We start from the raw sequence: 18,879 nt of genomic DNA on the forward strand, positions 1-18,879 counted from the left end.
TTCCTGCTCATAAGCAACCCCTTATCAGATAGATTATCGATGCTATTGCATCCTTCTATGAGTCCTCTGGTCTCCCTGCACTCCCGTTCCCAAAGCATTGCGATGCAGCGTCTTGTTCCCTCAGGGAACTAGGGTTACATATGTAACCTAGAGACCATCCATGGCACTTTATCATCTCTAAATGAATATATTTTTGAACAATATCAACTTTCAATGATTTAGTTAAGCTCAAAGTGTCTTCTTTCCAAAGATTTTTTTAATTGTGTATAAAGCACATTTTTGTCAGAAACTGTTCACATTTAAAGTTAGGTAGGTCATTTTAGCTGTGAGTCCCAAAATTTGGGCTGGGTGGGGCGGGGAGGGGTGAACCAGACATTGTATCAGATAAATGTTTGTAGGAATCTCATTTTTCATGATATCTTCATATCTTCATTTTTAAATATAAACTAATAAAACATGGCTTTTATGGATTGCTTCAGGACTGATTTCATGTATTTATATATTTTTAAAAAAACATTTTCAATGCAGGAATTTATATACAAGGTACTTCATCATCTATAACAACTTTTTGAGCAATATCAAATTATGAACTTTGACAGTAAAGCTTAAAGTGTCTTCTTTTTAAAAATATTTAAATTGTGTATGTAGCCCACTTTTATCAGGAACATTTAACATTAGGTAGGGCATTTTCTGCTGTGTGTCATATCGTGTCTGCTCCAGTAAGAAATCCTAAGGGGAGAGTGGAGGGGCAGAACCCTCCTCTTTAACCATGTCTGTCGGATGCAGAGCTGATGTTGACAGCTGGGGCATCACTCCCCAGTCCACATAGCTCACATCCCACACCTCTTTGCCTTATAGTAGGACCCATCCACACACAATCTCCCTAATGGATGCGGAAAGGCGGGTAAATTCATTCCCAGAATTAGTGGATAGTTAAGGTGGTGACTTACCGCTACCTCAATGCTATGTTTTTTTCCCTAAATTGTACAGTTCAGAATGCAGCAGATCTAGAAAATATGACCACATATCCCCTGTTTTAATCAGTTTACAATGGCTCCTAATTAAATCTCGCATTATAAAATACTACTACTGACGTATAAAGCACTTAACGGTCTCGCGCCGCAGTATCTCAGTGAACTTCTGTTCCATTATGATCCTCCATGCCTACTTAGATCAAAAGGTGCAGGCTATTTGTTGGTACCTTAGATAATGAAGACTACAGCAGGGGCAGATCTTTCTCTTATAAAGCCCCACAGTTATGGAACAGCCTTCCAAACAGTGTTCAAGTCAAGGCTGAAAACATATTATGTCAAGTCTTTTATCAGTAGATTTTTCTTAGGTAAAGTAGCAGATCTGGAGAGATCAAGGATATAGAGTCTTTGGTGAGCTGGGATATTTGTATGCTGTTGTCCCCTCACTCTTACACATCCTCTCAGGTTTGTTGACGGTGGTGTGGTGGTTTGTTTCTTTTACCAGAGATCCCTCATGTCTGTGTTACCTTGTGGTTTTCCTTTTTAGGTATGCTGCCATAGCGAGTCTTGCTGGAGACCCCAACTACACAGTGTCCTGAAATATCATACAACAATAAGGACACAAAATAATCCATATCCTTCTCTCTCTCTCTCTCTCTCTCTCTCTCTCTCTCTCTCTCTCTCTCTCTCTCTCTCTCTCTTCTCTCTCTGTTGAGTTAAACATGCTCCTGAGGTTCCAGTGACCACTGTTCCTGCCCCTCCTCCCTCTGTGGATCTTCCTACTTCGTCCAGGCTTGCTTCTGGATAGTGTCAGGACTGACTCTGACACTGACTTAGGACTACAGTTTGCTTCTGATCACCATCACTGTACCCCGCAACATCGTATATATGCAATAAATGGACATTCGGTGCAACCCAGATGAGGATGGGTTCCCTCTTGAGTCTGGTTCCTCTCAAGGTTTCTTTCTTATGCCATCTCGGGGAGTTTTTCCTTGCCACAGTCACCACCAACTTGCTTATCAGGGACAAACTAACCCTTATAAAGAACATCTTATTCATTTTTATAACCACATTATCTGTGTAAAGCTGCTTTGAGACAATGTTCATTGTTAAAAGCGCTATACAAATAAATATTTATTAAATTGAATGGCATCTATTTATAACTATATTTATAGATATCTCCATGCACATTTTACCCTTACCCAGCATGCAGTATTCAAAGCCTCCCAGACCAGGCTTTGGTAAATGGTTCACAGCCCGAATCCCTAAAGCCTGGTGTGTACCCCATTGGATACTCACCAGTATGCAGTTGGTTCCAGCTCAATCGAGGAGTGGTCTGTGGCACCTCTGGGATCCAAACGATTGCTCCCAACTACATCACAAGCCATTGATCCAGAAGACCGGCCCAGGTTTTTTTTTTCCACACCTGTGTGCCCATTTATGAGCAATTGGCTTTGGGGCGACTGGCCCCCGTTTCCGCGGAAGGGAAGTGGGAGGTAGAAATAGAGGTAGAGGGTTTGCCGGCACCTGGGTATCCCTTCAGGTGGTTTGCGGCCAGCTGGACTGCCTTATCCAATGATGCTGGATGCTGTCACTGAACCCACTCCAGCATCCTCACCAGAAGCCACGTGACAAACTGCTCCGGTACCATGAGGTCTAGGATCTTGTTGGCACTTAAGGAAATGCTCTTGACTGTATTTCAAGTTCAGGTCGTTGTATTCCAGCATGCATTTGGCCAGGAGTTGCTGGGCTGTGAGCTGGGCCTGGCCCAGGAGCGGCAGAAGACAGAGTGCACACTTCGAAGCCAGCCATTTTCCACAAATTGTTAAGCAGCCATGGGTGCTGGGACATTGCGGCATGATTGCGGCGGCAGTGGGCGCTGCCTCGGTATGGACCAGCTCCTGGAACTGCTGTTCCTGCTCTGCATGCACCTGAATGAGGGCCTGGTTTTGGGTCTGCTGGAACATTTGCTATCCATCATTTTGCTTATGTTTGTGTTTTATGGTGTTCAGTGTTTTAATTTTTTTATATTTATTTGTTGTGTTTTATTTTTTTCACCATCTATTAAAATTTTGCCAAAAGTGCATATGCTTCCTGTTTCATTGTGCCTTCTATTTTTATGACAATCCTATACTTATTTTTTTAACCAGTGTTCGTGGTTCAAGAGTGGGTGCTAAATTTGCCTTAACAAGAGTTGGTAAAGTATGCAAGTTATGCTAAGATTTGCTGTGTGCCTCCTAACAGTGAATCTCCGCTATGCTGAGAGTTGGGACTTTGAGGTGTCAGCGTCTTCATTTCTGCAGTTTGATCTGAGCATAGGCTGCAATAAAGCTGTGACACCAACCCACGGTGTCCACTTGGAGTTCTCCACTGATTGTGGACACCACTGGACATTGGTTACACCTGAGTGTATACCGCCTGCTATTGGATGTGCCAGATATATGCAGAGCTCCATCTTTAGTACTCCCCAGTATTCCCAATGGAGGAGGGTCACCGTTTATCTACCCACTGCAGCCAAGTATGCAATATTCACTTTCAAACTTGTCAAAATATGTATTTTATATGTATTTTTGATGCTTTTTCTAGATAAAAGTAACATACATACACAAACACATTGGTACTCTTCCAAGAAAATCAGAAATTATTAGAAAAACTGATATGAATGTTAAAAGTAAAAAAGATTATGTCCAGGCAGATTGATGTTCCTGTGAATACTGTTGCAAATATAATTAAGAAGTATAATTATGTTGCTTTAAGTATAAAAAAGTCTGAATAGTTGACGCAGAGCAAGGGAAAACATACAAAGAGATACAATCTGAACTCCAAAGTCAAAGTATCTGACCCCGCCATCCATCATTTTTTTAAATTAGAGTGGGCTCCATGAAAAAAGACCCCACTCCACTGTTAAAAGAAAAACAAAAAAAAACATAGTGAGAATTAGCTAGAATGCATATTGGCAAACCACAATGTATTGGGGAGAATGAGAAGTAGGTGAGGGAAGGGGAGGTGCCCATTCACAAGCAATTGGCTTTGGGCCGATTGGCCCCCAATTTGGCAAGGCACATCAGCTGTATGTTAACAGCCACCATAATTAAGCTTTAAAAGAAAAGAACAAGACACCTATTGTAAAGCTTATGGCTGCTTTGTTGCATCTGGAATAGAGAGCTGTTAATCTCTGCAGGACACAATCAAAAATCTCAAGACTACCAAAACCACTTAAATCAAATGTACTGCCTTGTATTAGAAAGCTCTGCCTCAGTCACAGCTTATGGGTTTCCAATAGAATAATAGCCCAAAACCTACAGCAGAAGCACCCAAAAATAGCTTAAAATTAAACAATGGACTATTCTCTGAGCCCTGATCTAAATCCTATCAAAGATTTATTGAAGGGAGTTGAAACATGCAGTCTGGAAAAGGCACCCTTCAAACCTGAAACAGCTGGTGCTGTTGGCTTATGAACAGTAGGCCAAAATACCTGTTGTAGTTTCATGTAGAGCTTGTTTGCAGTGATTGCCTCTAATGTTGTGCAACAAAATAGCAGGTTAAAAGGTCCTTTGTTTCCTAGGCCCTTGTTTTTTTATTTAAAATATTTTATGTAAATAAAAGAAAAAAGGTAGATTTTTTTTTTAACAAGAAAAAAGAGAAACGTTTTTCCTAGACAATCTCTCTCTCTCTCTCTCTCTCTCTCTCTCTCTCTCTCTCTCTCTCTCTTTCTCTCGCTCGCTCTCTCTCACTCTCTCTCTCTCTCTCTCTCTCTCTCTCATATATATATATATAATTTGTTTTTTGTTATGCAGTTCACCTAGGACAAGGTTTCGCTGGATCCAACCTCGCTTCACTCCTGGAGTTGATAGCTGGGCTCTGGACAATGTGATACTCTCATCTGGCTGTCCCTGGATGTGTTCAGGGCATGGCCTTTGTGACAATGGACACTGCATGTATTTGACTTTAACTATATATACCTAACATACATTTGCACACAAGGGGATGAACTTTATCAAAAGTAGTGAATGTGCTTGTATCTCAGTCTATCTGTCTATTTGTTGATCATCAGATGTGACAGAGGTTATGGTGGGGTTCACTGTGTGCCCATGGCTCCCCTGCCCTTTGTGCTTAGGGAAGACTTCAACGAAAATCTGGATCCAGAAATCTGGCCTGAAATGTATGGAGCAGAACGTGGTATGTTGAATGGAGAGCCTCTTAAATCAGGCACCGCTCTCATATTCAAAGGGGTAAGTCATTTATCTACTCGCTCCTACTCACACACCCACAATACTCGTTGGATGTACAAGATTACAAACACATTTAGAATCAGTGATTGCATAAAAAAAAATCGCTCTTTGTATTCAGGAAGGATTGCGCATGCTGGTTTCACAAGATCTGGACTGCACAAACACTCTGTACATCCAGTTTTCATTAAAATTTATTACAAAAGGTAAATGTCTAGATGTCTGTATGTTTGGCATATGGGATATTACTTATTTTTTAATTGTATTATGTTTGTTTATTATGTTGGTGTCTACTCAGGAATTCCAGATCATTCTCACTCCTTGTTGCTACAGTATTCAGTAAATGGAGGGATTTTCTGGCTACTGATGCATGAGTTCTACTTTCCTTCCTCCACTGACCCTCTGTTTCTGCATCTGCCACTGCCTCCGACAGCTCAGACTAATGCTACACGGTTCAGACTATGGCAGCCTTACCATAATGGTGAGAATAAACCATACATAGTTAAGATTTTAAGTAATGCTTAAAAAAAAGGATTAGGCACTTTAAATGATGTTGATTTGACTGACACAACATAATGTACAGAAACCCCTGGATGTAACTGGTTGATTGCATGGATTGGTTTACTCTATATGATAAGTCTATAGTACAGACATCTTTTATTAAATTGAAATAACACTGCCTGCATATTTTAACAGTATATAAAAAAAAAAACATGCAAAATAATGCAATATAATTTTTTATAAAAATAAAAACAAAAATGGCACACTTACAGTATCTCACAATAGTGAGTAGAACTCTCAAGAGACAATTCTTAATAAATGAAACTTAAATATATTTTAGAGTAGTCAATGTGCAGCTTGTATAGCAGTAAAGATTTACTGAAATCCTGTCCTCTGAAAATAACTCAACATACAGCCATTATTGTTAAAATAACTGCCAGCAAAACGGAGTACACCCAAAGTGAACTTGTCAAAACTGTGTCCAAAGTGTCAACACTTTGTGTGAGAACCATTGTTATCTAGCACTGCGTTAATCCTCCTGGGCATGAAATTCACCAGAGCTGCATAGGTTAATAATGCTGGGACCCTCTTCATGACATCAAGGAGCTGCTGGATGTTATACACATGGTGCTTCCCGACCTTCCACTTGAGAATGCATCACAGTTGCTTAATAGGGTTCGGGTCTGGAGACATACTTGGCCAGTCCAATACCTTCATCTTCATCTCCCTTAGCAAGGCAGTTGTCATCTTGGCGGTGTGTTTGGGGACGTTTGGCCCAGTTTTTGAAGGGTGAGCATCATGTTCTGCTTCAGAATGTCACAGTATATGTTGGAATCCATGTTACCATAATGAACCGCAGCTCCCCAGTACCAGCAGCACTCATGCAGTTTCAGACCATGATGCTACCACCACCATGCTTGACTGTAGGCAAGACAACTTTCTTAGTACTCATTTACATTTGCCACAAAGCAAACTTGGAAAGTGTTAGTTTAAGTGCTTTAGGAAGAGAAACGTCTTAACCCATGGCCTGGGACTCCGCTGTTCGGACATCTAGGGAAAGTTCATTACACCACCTCCGTGCCAGAACAGGCACTTCTCACCAGTGCGTCACCACACATGTTGGACACCATCTAGGCCAAACACGTTTATCTTAGTCTAATCAGACCACACAACATAGTTGCAGTAATTTATGTTGTAAGCAGATTTTCCCCTTTTGCAACCTCTAAAGCAATGCTGGCATCACTCATTCGTCTGTTTTTTTTTTTTTTTTTTTAAGCCAGCTTCTGCACCTGACGCACAGCACGAGGACACAACTTTTTTGATCAACCCATGCGATGCCTGTTTAGAGTAGAACATCTAGGAAAACCTCTGTATGACCATGGCCACTTACTGTAACTCAGTTTCAGGGCGATCTTTTTATAGCCTAGGCCATCTTTGTGGAGAGCAATAATTCTAATTCTCAAATCCTCACAAAGTTCTTTGCCATGAGGTGCCATGTTGAACATCTAGTGGTCTGTATGAGAGAATTGTACACAAAGCCTCAAATTTTAACTGCTCTAATACAAGATACATAAATGTATGATCCTGTCATGCAGACAAAAGCAGTAACATGATGAAGAGGACATGTGATCTTGCATGGTTAAACAGCTGTTATTACTTAGGGTGTACTTACATTTGTTTTACATTAATGGTTGTATGTTGTGTTATTTTCAGAGGATAGTAAATGGAAGTAGTGGATAGAAGTGGGGGACCCACTAACTTCTCATGGGGGTATAATTTATGTAGTAACCCCATATATTTATAGTTATATTTACTAATTATATTTAAATCTAATCTAATTTGATTATTTACAAATAAGTAAAAAGTACAAATAAGTAAGACAGCTCAGAAACCAAATCAGAGTCCATAGTCTGGTGGGTCTCATGGACTATGCCCCAACCTGAGTCTCTCACAACAATGATAAAAGACATCAGTACTATGCACTACTGTTTGGATTTCAGGCCAATTCAAACAGTTTGTAAATGACACTTGTTTTAACACCAATTAACTCCATGTAGGCCATTGACTGGAGAGTTTTCTTTGTTGTTTGTGCTTGTATATACTGCTCTACATCTAACTCCTGTGAGACTCCTGCAATGAAAGAATGACACAGAGATTTACACACATTATGAATGCCATTCTTGATCTTTGTTTGGGTTTTGCTGCAGACTTCAATTTTCCTGTAGGAGAGAAATGCAGAGATGTGATCTAACAGATGGCTTTTAATGGTTCTGGTGACATAGTTTGCACAGGCCACTTCTTTTGTCATATGAGGTCGTATAAAAAAGTTTTGAGACTAATAGTGTTAACTGGTGCTATTCTGAGCACATGTGTTACCATGTTTGCTATTTCATCATGGACAGCAAGTTAGAACAAAGAGCATATGTGTAATTCTGTGTGAAATTGGGCAAATCTTCCACAAATACATTTGAAATGACAAACTTTTGAAATGAAATTTTTACATTCATGCTGCAATACGTCGTTCATGACTTTAGTGACATGCATTATTAAAAAGTAGAACATCAATAGAAGACAACAAGAGATCAGAAAGACAGTCAACGATCTCAACCCCTGAAAATATTGAAACCATTCGGCAACTTGTGCAGGATGATTGTCAGAGATCCACAATACACATTATCTCAGTTCTGCACCCCACTCATCAGATTTGGCTCCTGTGGACTTCGCTATCTTCCTGAAGATAAAGATCCAAGAAGCATGCAAGTCAACTCTAGATTTTCATGCACAAAGCACAAGGTTACCTTAGTATGTTTTAGCACACTCTGAAAATTGAAGCACATCAAAGCAGAACTTAATATTGAGAGTGATATCCAGCCGAAATTTCAGAAGGCATACCCAGTACATATTCAGTATTGGCAAAAGTGGATGCCGAGTTAAAATGACACAAAAACCAAGGCAATAATAAAAAATAAAAAAGTAATCGGTATTTGTATGGAAACACTTCACTTAGATCACCAATCATTCACTTTAGTGGCTAATTTTAGCCCTAGCAAAAGTGTTCCTGTGATGGCAGTATCACAACAACATTGCTGGGAAAATTTGTCTTGGTTTTGATGAATATGCAATTGAGTTCAAAGTTAAAAAAATATATCCTATATTGACAAGTGTATATGACCTGTCCAAGGAAAGATTGGCAGTTAGTGGAGAGCCACAACTTCTGACTATTCAAATCAGTGTAAGCAGCTTTTATTACACTTGGAGGCATTAGGTAAGGTACCAGAGTTGCCACCTAAGCTACAAGCAAATGTCTTTATTGTAATTGAAGTAAATGTATAAATTGTTAAAATGTAACATCTTCTTTAAGAGGCTCCTCTGTCCTCCACTTGTTACCTGTATTAATGGCACCTGTTTGAACTCGTTATCAGTAAAAAAAAAAAAAACCTGTCCACAACTAACAACAAACAGTCAGACTCCAAACTCCAATATGGCCAAGCCCAAAGAGCTGTCAAAGGACACCAGAAACAAAATTGTAGACCTGCACAAGGCTGGTAAGACTGCAATAGGTAAGCAGCTTGGTGTGAAGAAATCAACTGTGGGAGCAATTATCAGAAAATGGAAGACATAAAAGACCACTGATAATCTCCCTCGATCTGGGACTCCACGCAAGATCTCACCCCATGGGGTCCAAATGATCACAAGAACGGTGAGCAAAAATCCCAGAAACACACGGGGGGACCTAGTGAATGACCTGCAGAGAGCTGGGACTAAAGTAACAAAGGCTACCATCAGTAACACACTACGCCACCAGGGACTCAAATCCTGCAGTCCTAGACGTGTCCCCCTGCTTAAGCCAGTACATGGCCCATCTGAAGTTTGCTAGAGAGCATTTGGATGATCCAGAAGAGGATTGGGAGAATGTCATATGGTCAGATGAAACCAAAATAGAACTTCTTGGTAAAAACTCAACTTGTCGTGTTTGGAGGAGAAAGAATGCTGAGTTGCATCCAAAGAACACCAAACCTACTGTGAAGCATTGGGGTGAAAACAACATGCTTTGAGGCTGTTTTTCTGCAAAGGGACCTGATTTCTGATTCGTGTAAAGGAAAGAATGAATGGGGCCATGTATCGTGAGATTTTGAGAGAAAACCTCCTTCCATCAGCAAGAGCATTGAAGATGAAACGTGGCTGGGTCTTTCAGCATGACAATGATCCCAAACACACCGCCCGGGCAACGAAGGAGTAGCTTCGTAAGAAGCATTTCAAGGTCCTGGAGTGGCCTAGCCAGTTTCCAGATCTCAACCCCATAGAAAATCTTTGGAGGGAGTTGAAAATCTGTGTTGCCCAGTGACAGCCCCAAAACATCACTGCTCTAGAGGAGATCTGCATGGGCCAAACTACCAGCAACAGTGTGTAAAAACCTTGTGGAGACTTACAGAAAATGTTTGATCTCTGTCATTGCCAACAAAGGGTATATAACAAAGTATTAAGATGAACTATTGTTATTAACCAAATACTTATTTTCCACAATAATTTGCAAATAAATTATTAAAAAATCAGACAATGTGATTTTCGACAATGGGATTTTTATTTTTTTCTTATTTTGTCTCTCATCATGAAAATTACAGGCCTCTCTCATCTTTTTAAGTGGGAGAACTTGCACAATTGGTGGCTAACTAAATATTTTTTTGCCCCACATAAACAATGAAAAAAAAAACCAGAAAAAATTAAGAAAGGAAGTAATGCAAAAAAAGTAGTCATAATTCTTGTCAGATGAATAAGCTAGATATTTTTATATTTTTTTTTTTTAAATATATGAAATGGTTCAGCAAGAAGTACATCAAGTTAGGAACTGTTATGTTTAAAGCCACTAGTGGGAGGAACGACAGGGACCGGATTCGTAACAGAACCTCCCTCTAAGAAGTGGCTCTCAGACGCTCCTAACATGACACAGTCCAGGAGGGTGGTGGAGCAAAGACAGAACAGAAGGAGAGACGGAAGTACAGGTCCATGTGCCGGAAGAGGACTGAGGAGACTGAGGCAGAGCTAGCATAGCGGGGAACCATGGCAGGTGCCGAAGGGCACCAGGGCAAAGCAGACAGATCTGAAGACCACCAGTGTGGAGCAGGCGGATCTGAAAAGCACCACAGTGGAACAAACAACAGCCACAGCAGAGTGGCTGGGTCTAAAGAGCCCTGCGGTGTGGCAAATGACCACTAGGGTGGTGCTGAACAGTCAGAGAGTTCACAGACCATCTCAGTGTCTATAACAGGACAGTCGGAGAGTTCAGACATGGTGCCACCGCCTTTAAAAGGTTCTGCAGTGGAAGCTGCCACCTCAGGAGGAGCTGTAGCTGGCTCACGATCAGACTCATATCAAGGAGCCAGATTATGTAATCCTTATAAACAAAATGCAGATTTTAAATTCAATGCACACTTTAACAGGACACCAGTGCAGCTGTTGAAGAAAAGGAGATATGCACTGTTAAAAATTTTCCAATTAAAAAACAGTAAAGCCCTGGCAGCACAGTTGCCAGCAACTTACTGTAAAATTACCAGTGTCTTAGTGTAGGTTAAAATTAAAGTTGTCTACTGTTTATTAAAAAGCAGTAATGAACTGGCAGCACGGGTGCCAGCAACTTATTGTAAAATTAACAGTGTCTTATTGTTGGTGAAATCTACAGTTGGCTACTGTTTTTGCAAATACAACATAACACTGTTTCTACATTGAAGTATATTTCTGAAAATATAATTAGCAGTTTTTCTAAACCTTGTGATTTAAGAAATTGCCCCAGTTTAACTACAAAACATCACATTACTACCATGTATAAATGTACCCTTTAACAGAAGTAAATCAGCTTTAGAGAGTTGTTTCAAAAGATCTCTTCTTTATTAAACTGTCTTAGAATAAAACCTAATTAACATTAGAGAAGATAACACAGATTCTTATTTACAGAACATTTGTATAAAATAAAAACAATGGTCAACCAAAAGCCCAAAGCTTATTACATGTATGGAAATACATCTAAATGTAAAAAAAAATTACTCTGGAAAGAAAGACAAAGTGAATGACGGAGAACACCCAAGCATATACAGTATTTTTGAGTGAATATGCATGTGTGTGATGTGTGTGATATGAGTGTGTGTATGTGATGTTTGTGTGTGTCATGTTTATGGTCTGTGGTGTGTATTACTTATATAAAGTCCCACTTAAAATCTATGAATTTTTTAAGTAGACTGGAGACACCTCCGTTTTGATATGACTCCTACAGCCTGGTGCTCTTTTCCGGATTTATCCTGATTAACCGCCTGAAAAACAAATGTGTGTGTTTAGAACTAGTGGAGGGGAAATTATTACTCATGGAGAACATATAGCAAAGTATATTCTTGTATAAAGAACAGTTTTCATTAGGAAAGAAAACAAGCTACAGCACGGGGATCTTTTGGGCAAAAAGTAAAACACAATAACACTGATATATAAGTTTTTTTTTTCTAAAGCTGGAGGCTTCACGAATTTCAGAAAAGCAGCGGAAAACACCAGTCATTTTAGTGTGATACAAAGACATTGTGATTTCAGTGCAATAGAGTTTGAAAAATAAACTTTATCGAAGGATTATCAAATATTTTGCTAAATGAAACTCACCCGGTAATTGGGAATAATGCAACCCGAGTCTGAAATCCAGCTGCACACCAGGCGTATTAATCACTAAAAATGAGCAAATAGAAGATCGATTTACTTTCAATATCCACCATACATGTTAGCTGCCATAGCAAATGTAATGAATTTTGTCGCGCAAACAAACGGGAACTCACCTGTTAATGTTATGAAGACGAAAAAAGTCCCCGCGTGCTCACTGCAGTTTACAAAAATACTGGATAGTAATGTTTTATTTTCTCTGAGTAATAAATACAGCAAAATGCCATTATATTGTGTCTACATCATTTTACAACAACAATAAAACAGTAATGTACTGCTTTTAAACATAACATTATTATATTGTTGGAATCCTGCCATAAATTAACAGCAATTTCTAACAGTGTGTGGTCCATTGGAGTTCTATTGAATATTTATGCAGCTGAGTTACCAACTGTAACTTGCATAGGAGTTTATGGGGTAGACCAAAAAAAAGAGCATTGCAATAGTCTATGTGTGAGGTGAAAAGAATGAACCATAATAGCAGTGCTCCTAATTGAAAAGGCCAGGAGGAGGAAATTTATATTTTGGATGTTATAATAAACTGTCTGGGAAATCTTGTTAATATCGTATTTTCCGGACTATAAGCCGCTACTTTTTTTCCCACTCTTTGAACCCCGCGGCTTAAACAATGAAGCGGGTAATTTATGGATTTTTCCTGGGTTTTTTTCCTCTTTAACAAGCTTTAAGCCAAAAAACTGAAGCTCCATAACATTAGACCAATGAAATGAAATGAAATGAAATTGATATGAAAATAAAATTATTTATATCAAATCAGATGTGCTCCCACTGAATCGGGCCGCACCACATCATGCATATGGATGAGGTTCCTCTGACATTTGACCTGCCTTTCACTCGGACTGGCAACAGGAAAGGTGAATCATTCGTCACGCTGAAAACAACCAGGCATAAAAAAACGCACTTCACCTGTGTACTGAGCTGCACGGCATCGGGAGAAAAGCTTTACCGATGGTGATTTTTAAACGCACGACGATGCCAAAAGATAAACTCTGAGAGAAATTGTTGTGAAAGGAAGGAGGAAGACAGTGAACAATGACTTTCTTGGTAGGCTACTGTTTAGATACAAGCTGTGTAACCCTAACCCTGTCTTTCATTAAAGCCTGTGTAAAGTACATTAGTTTCAATGTAGGCACCTGCAGCTTATAGACAGGTACGGCATATTTATGTTAAAAATAAAAATATTTGTAAAATTCAGTGGGTGCTTAATAGTACGGTATGTCACGGAGAACACCCAAGCTAATGTGGAGCATATGTAAAACCATAAATACACAGATAAAAAAAAAAATACATTTTTGTGCCCACAAGGAGTATTTCAGTTTTACTAATGTTAATTTTGAGAAAATTATTTGAACATTAGATTAGGGAAGGTCAGAAGTAGGTTTTGAGGACAGAGTGAGCTGGGTGTTGTCATCATACTAATAGAATTAAATATCATGTTTATAAAAGATACATTCAAGTATCAATAAATAAATGATATATATAGAAAGGTGCCCAGGACTGAACTTGCGTGAGACTGCAGGACTGCAATAGACTGCAATCTATCTAATAAAATATCATGGAAGCAAGTGTCAAATGCTGAGGTTAAGTAAAAAAAAAAATGTAAATAGACAAAAGTCCTGAGTCAGACGCTACCAAAAGATCATTAAAGATTGTATTAAGGGCAGTCTCAGTACTATGGTGAGAGCAGAAGCCTGATTGGAATAGTTCATACAAGTTTTAATGTAGTATTATTTACCAATATGTGAACCATAACGACCTTTTCTAGAATTTTGCATAAAAATGGCATGGGACAGAAATTATCAAAGTTTTGTATTAGCATCTGGTTTCTTCAGTATAGGAGTTATTAATGCAGTTTTAAAGAAGATGGAAATAAAGCCAGAGGTGAGAGAAGAATTGATGATCTGAGTGATAAAAGGCAAAAGAACTGACAGACTTTGACTAATTGATTTGGAAGGGGGTATAAATGACAGGTAGTTGACCTCAGTTACAATGTAAAACTGTGCCTGGCGAAACAAATAACTGATATTAGTTGATTTTTTTGTGCTGCTATATGTTTAAAATTTCATGGTTGAGTATTTGAACTGCGAAAAAGAAATGACTTCAAACTCAGAATGTGTAAATCACATTTAATTTAAATTAATTCAAGTAAAAGGAATAACAGAATTACTAAAGTAAAATAGTTCACTGGTGGGTCTATGCAGATTCCTCGGCTGCACACCTACAAAACAGTAAAGAAAGAAAAGACAGAAATGGCAATTTAGTACATTTTAAAATACTACCATTCACAGCAGCATCTAAAAAAAACATGCATCAATATAATTAAGAAATATCTTAGAATCTCATCAGTGAATTGTTCCCACCTCTGTAATAACTTATGCCGAGGGACCAGTCATAGAATCCAAAACTTATGAATATAACAATTAAAATATCAACCTTGCATCTGAACTTGACTCTTAAACGAATATTTGGCTATTGCCAAAAGCCAGTGATTGAACAATGATTCTGATCAGCTGAAAGATGTAAGTCACACCTAGGATCACGGTGGACCAGAAAGTTCAATGCACTGCAACTGAAGAAAACATAGCAAATAGAAAAAACACCAGCAAATCAAGAAAACATCATCATCAGTTAAACAACACGTGCTGCAAATCCTTAAAACGCAACTAAATACACAAACCTCCTGCAAATCCTCACAACACAACCAATTAATTTGCACTGCAAATAGCACAGACCACAAAAAAAAATGTTTCAAGGGGACCCCAACAAGTGACGAACCTGGGACTGCTTGTTCAGTGTCTATTCATCAGTGGTGTTGTTAATGATCTAAAAGGTGAGTTTTTAGTTTATTTTAACATCCTGATCATGATTCCTTGGCTTTGCCAGTTAACATAATAACGTTTTACAGTTAATTGTGTATTTCATCAGATTATTTAGGATAATAATATCCAAATGCCAAGTAATCATAAATAAACAATGATAAAATAAACAAACAACTCACCTTTCAGGTCATCGACAACAACACTGACGAATAGACATTGAACAATAAGCAGTCCTAGATGGGTTTGTCACTTGTTGTGGTCCCCTTGGAACATTTATTTTGTGATCTGTTCTATTTGGTTGTGTTATGAGGATTTGCAGCATGTTTCTGTGTTTGGTTTTGTGGTGAGGATTTGCAGCGTGTTTCTGTGTTTGGTTGCATTGTGGGGGTTTGCAGCACATGTGTTGTCAAACTGATAACGTTTTTGTTTTTTTTTGTTTTTTTGCTGGTGTTTTTTTCTATTTGCATGTGTTTTCTTTAGTTGCAGCATGCTGAGCTCTCTCAGCCACTGTATAGGATGCCTTGAGGATAAGTAATGTATAAGATATTCTTTCATCTTAGGGTGGAGTATTTCTTTAATTAAACAGAGGCAAAAACAGTGATCGGGATAAAATATTATTAATTGTGCAGCCCTAGCTATAGGTTATATGACTTACACTTCCGGCTGTACTGGTTCCGCTGGGCTCTCAAAGCAAGGTTGCCTTCTCTGTCTCTTGCATTTGTGAACCATTTACCAGGCGCAGTCTCCAGCTCTTTCTTACTGACAGTTTTCAGCAAATGGTTCTGCTTCAGGCTACCTGTAAAGCAAAAAAATTAATATAAAGTAGAGCATGCTACTGTATCAACCAGGGCACAATCCATTATTTGTATACATGCAAGTTACATGAGCATAAGACTATCAGTCAAAAAAAGACAAAAAAAGACAAAAAATCACAAGGTTGTAAGCACCTTCTAATTCACCATTTACCCAAACTGTTAACTGATCTGAGTAAATGATGTTAAAATTACACAATACCATGCAAAAAGTTAAATGCATCAATATGGTGAATTTCAGGCTTTGTTGTGATTAATGTTTAGAATAATTAGTGGGGCCTTGAAAACAGATCGATTATTAAATTCTTACTTGTTCACTTTGGACCGTGAATATGAACTGCCCACTGTAACATTAGTTAAAGTTACTTACTTATAACAATGTTTTGTCTTCAAAAAGCCTTAGTGGAGCTAACACAGCAAGTGTTCGACTTGACTGCACAGACCGAAGCGTGCTTGACATAAAAATACCGTGAAAGTGATTCGGAAGAATTTGGAGTTGTCTGCTCTCGAATTTGCCAATCTGCAACATTTGGGGGGGGGTAGGTGCGCCTGACTGAGTTTATTAACGGCGCAGAATTACATTATCTTTAACGTAATCATAACGTATCATATTTTTAGTAATGTTTAGAAATAATATAAATATGAACGTTTTTTTTTTACTATTATTACCTCTACCTATTTCACCTAAATCACATTAAAATAATCTTCAGTATTGTCACAGTTTCCTCATAAGCGTCCTTGGGCTTGGGAAAGGCGCAATATAAATTAAACATTATTATTATTATTATTATTATTATTATTATTATTATTATTATTATTATTATTAATATATATATATATATACAGTGGGTACGGAAAGTATTCAGACCCCGTTAAATTTTTCACTTTTTGTTATATTGCAGCCATTTGCTAAAATCATTTAAGTTCATTTCTTTTCCTCATGAATGTACACATAGCACCCCATACTGACAGAAAAACACAGAATTGTTGACCTTTTTGCAGATTTATTAAAAAAGAAAAACTGAAATATCACATGGTCCTAAGTATTCAGACCCTTTGCTGTGACACTCATATATTTAACTCAGGTGCTCTCCATTTCTTCTGATCATCCTTGAGATGGTTCTACACCTTCATTTGAGTCCAGAAATTTTTTATTATACTGATTGGACTTGATTAGGAAAGCCACACACCTGTTTATATAAGACCTTACAGATCACAATGCATGTCAGAGCAAATGAGAATCATTAAGGTCAAAGGAACTGCCTGAAGAGCTCAGAGACAGAATTGTGGCAAGGCACAGATCTGGCCAAGTTTACAAAAAGATTTTTGCTGCACTTAAGGTTCCTAAGAGCACAGTGGCCTCCGTAATCCTCAAATGGAAGACGTTTGGGACGACCAGAACCATTCCTAGAGCTGGCCGACCGGCCAAACTGAGCTATCGGGGGAGAAGAGCCTTGGTGAGAGAGGTAAAGAAGAACCCAAAGATCACTGTGGCTGAGCTCCAGAGATGCAGTCGGGAGATGGGAGAAAGTTGTAGAAAGTCAACCATCACTGCAGCCCTTCACCAGTGGGGCTTTATAGCAGAGTGGCTTGACGGAAGCCTCTCCTCAGTGCAGGACACATGAAAACCCGCATGGAGTTCTCCAAGATCGTGAGAAATAAGATTCTCTGGTCTGATGAGACCAAGATAGAACTTTTTGGCCTTAATTCTAAGCGGTATGTGTGGAGAAAACCAGGCACTGCTCATCACCTGTCCAGTACAGTCTCAACAATGAAGCATGGTGGTGGCAGCATCATGCTGTGGGGGTGTTTTTCAGCTGCAGGGACAGGACGACTGGTTGCAATCAAGGGAAAGATGAATGCGGCCAAGCACAGGGATATCCTGGACAAAAACCTTCTACAGAGTGCTTTGGACCTCAGACTGGGCTGAAGGTTTACCTTCCAACAAGACAATGACCCTAAGCACACAGCTAAAATAACGATGGAGTGGCTTCACAACAACTCCGTGACTGTTCTTGAATGGCCCAGCCAGAGCAATGACTTAAACCCAATTGAGCATCTCTGGAGAGACCTAAAAATAGCTGTCCACCAATGTTTACCGTCCAACTTGACAGAACTGGAGAGGATCTGCAAGGAGGAATGGCAGAGGATCCCTGAATCCAGGTGTGAAAAACTTGTTGCAGCCTTCCCAAAAAGACTCCTGGCTGTATTAGATCAAAAGGGGGCTTCTACTAAATACTGAGCAAAGGGTCTGAATACTTAGGACCATGTGATATTTTAGTTTTTCTTTTTTAATAAATCTGCAACAGTGTCAACAATTCTGTGTTTTTCTGTCAGTATGGGGTGCTATGTGTACATTAATGAGGAAAAGAAATGAACTTAAATGATTTTAGCAAATGGCTGCAAAATAAAAAAGAGTGAAAAATTTAAGGGGGTCTGAATACTTTCCATAACCACTGTATATATATATATATATATATATATATATATATATATATATATATATATATATATATATATATATATATATATATATATATATATACACATGTTATAAAGGTAGTAAAAAAAAAGAGATTACTCCACAGTGTTTTTACTGTTTCACCCTCCTGTTATCATGAGGATACTATATAGAGAAAACACTGTTAAAAATTGTTTGAAAAGTCGTTATTTCCACATTTTAGTAGACAATTTCCTAGTTATTTGCCAATCGTTAAGAATATTCCGTTTTCCACAGGTGTTTATCTCTGAGGTAAACCAGTTCAATCTCCACACTGACCTTCATTATATTGTGTCTGTAACTTTAATTACCACAAATATTTTAAAAGTATACATTGAT

The 18,879-nt window shown here is 38.6% G+C and overlaps 1 protein-coding gene across 1 annotated transcript in view; it reads left to right on the forward strand.

Moving 5' to 3' along the window:
• Positions 1-18,879, forward strand: part of reln (reelin) — a 514,851-nt gene that overhangs the window by 352,145 nt on the left and 143,827 nt on the right. The window contains exons 34-38 of the mRNA XM_083552560.1: positions 3,216-3,489; positions 4,769-4,909; positions 5,026-5,203; positions 5,322-5,406; positions 5,499-5,681. Of these exons, the coding sequence (XP_083408686.1) occupies positions 3,216-3,489; positions 4,769-4,909; positions 5,026-5,203; positions 5,322-5,406; positions 5,499-5,681 (861 nt within the window). The remainder of the gene's footprint in view (positions 1-3,215; positions 3,490-4,768; positions 4,910-5,025; positions 5,204-5,321; positions 5,407-5,498; positions 5,682-18,879) is intronic.

This window comes from Silurus aristotelis (assembly GCF_946808225.1).
Source record: "Silurus aristotelis genome assembly, chromosome: 10".
Taxonomy (NCBI): Eukaryota; Metazoa; Chordata; class Actinopteri; order Siluriformes; family Siluridae; genus Silurus; species Silurus aristotelis.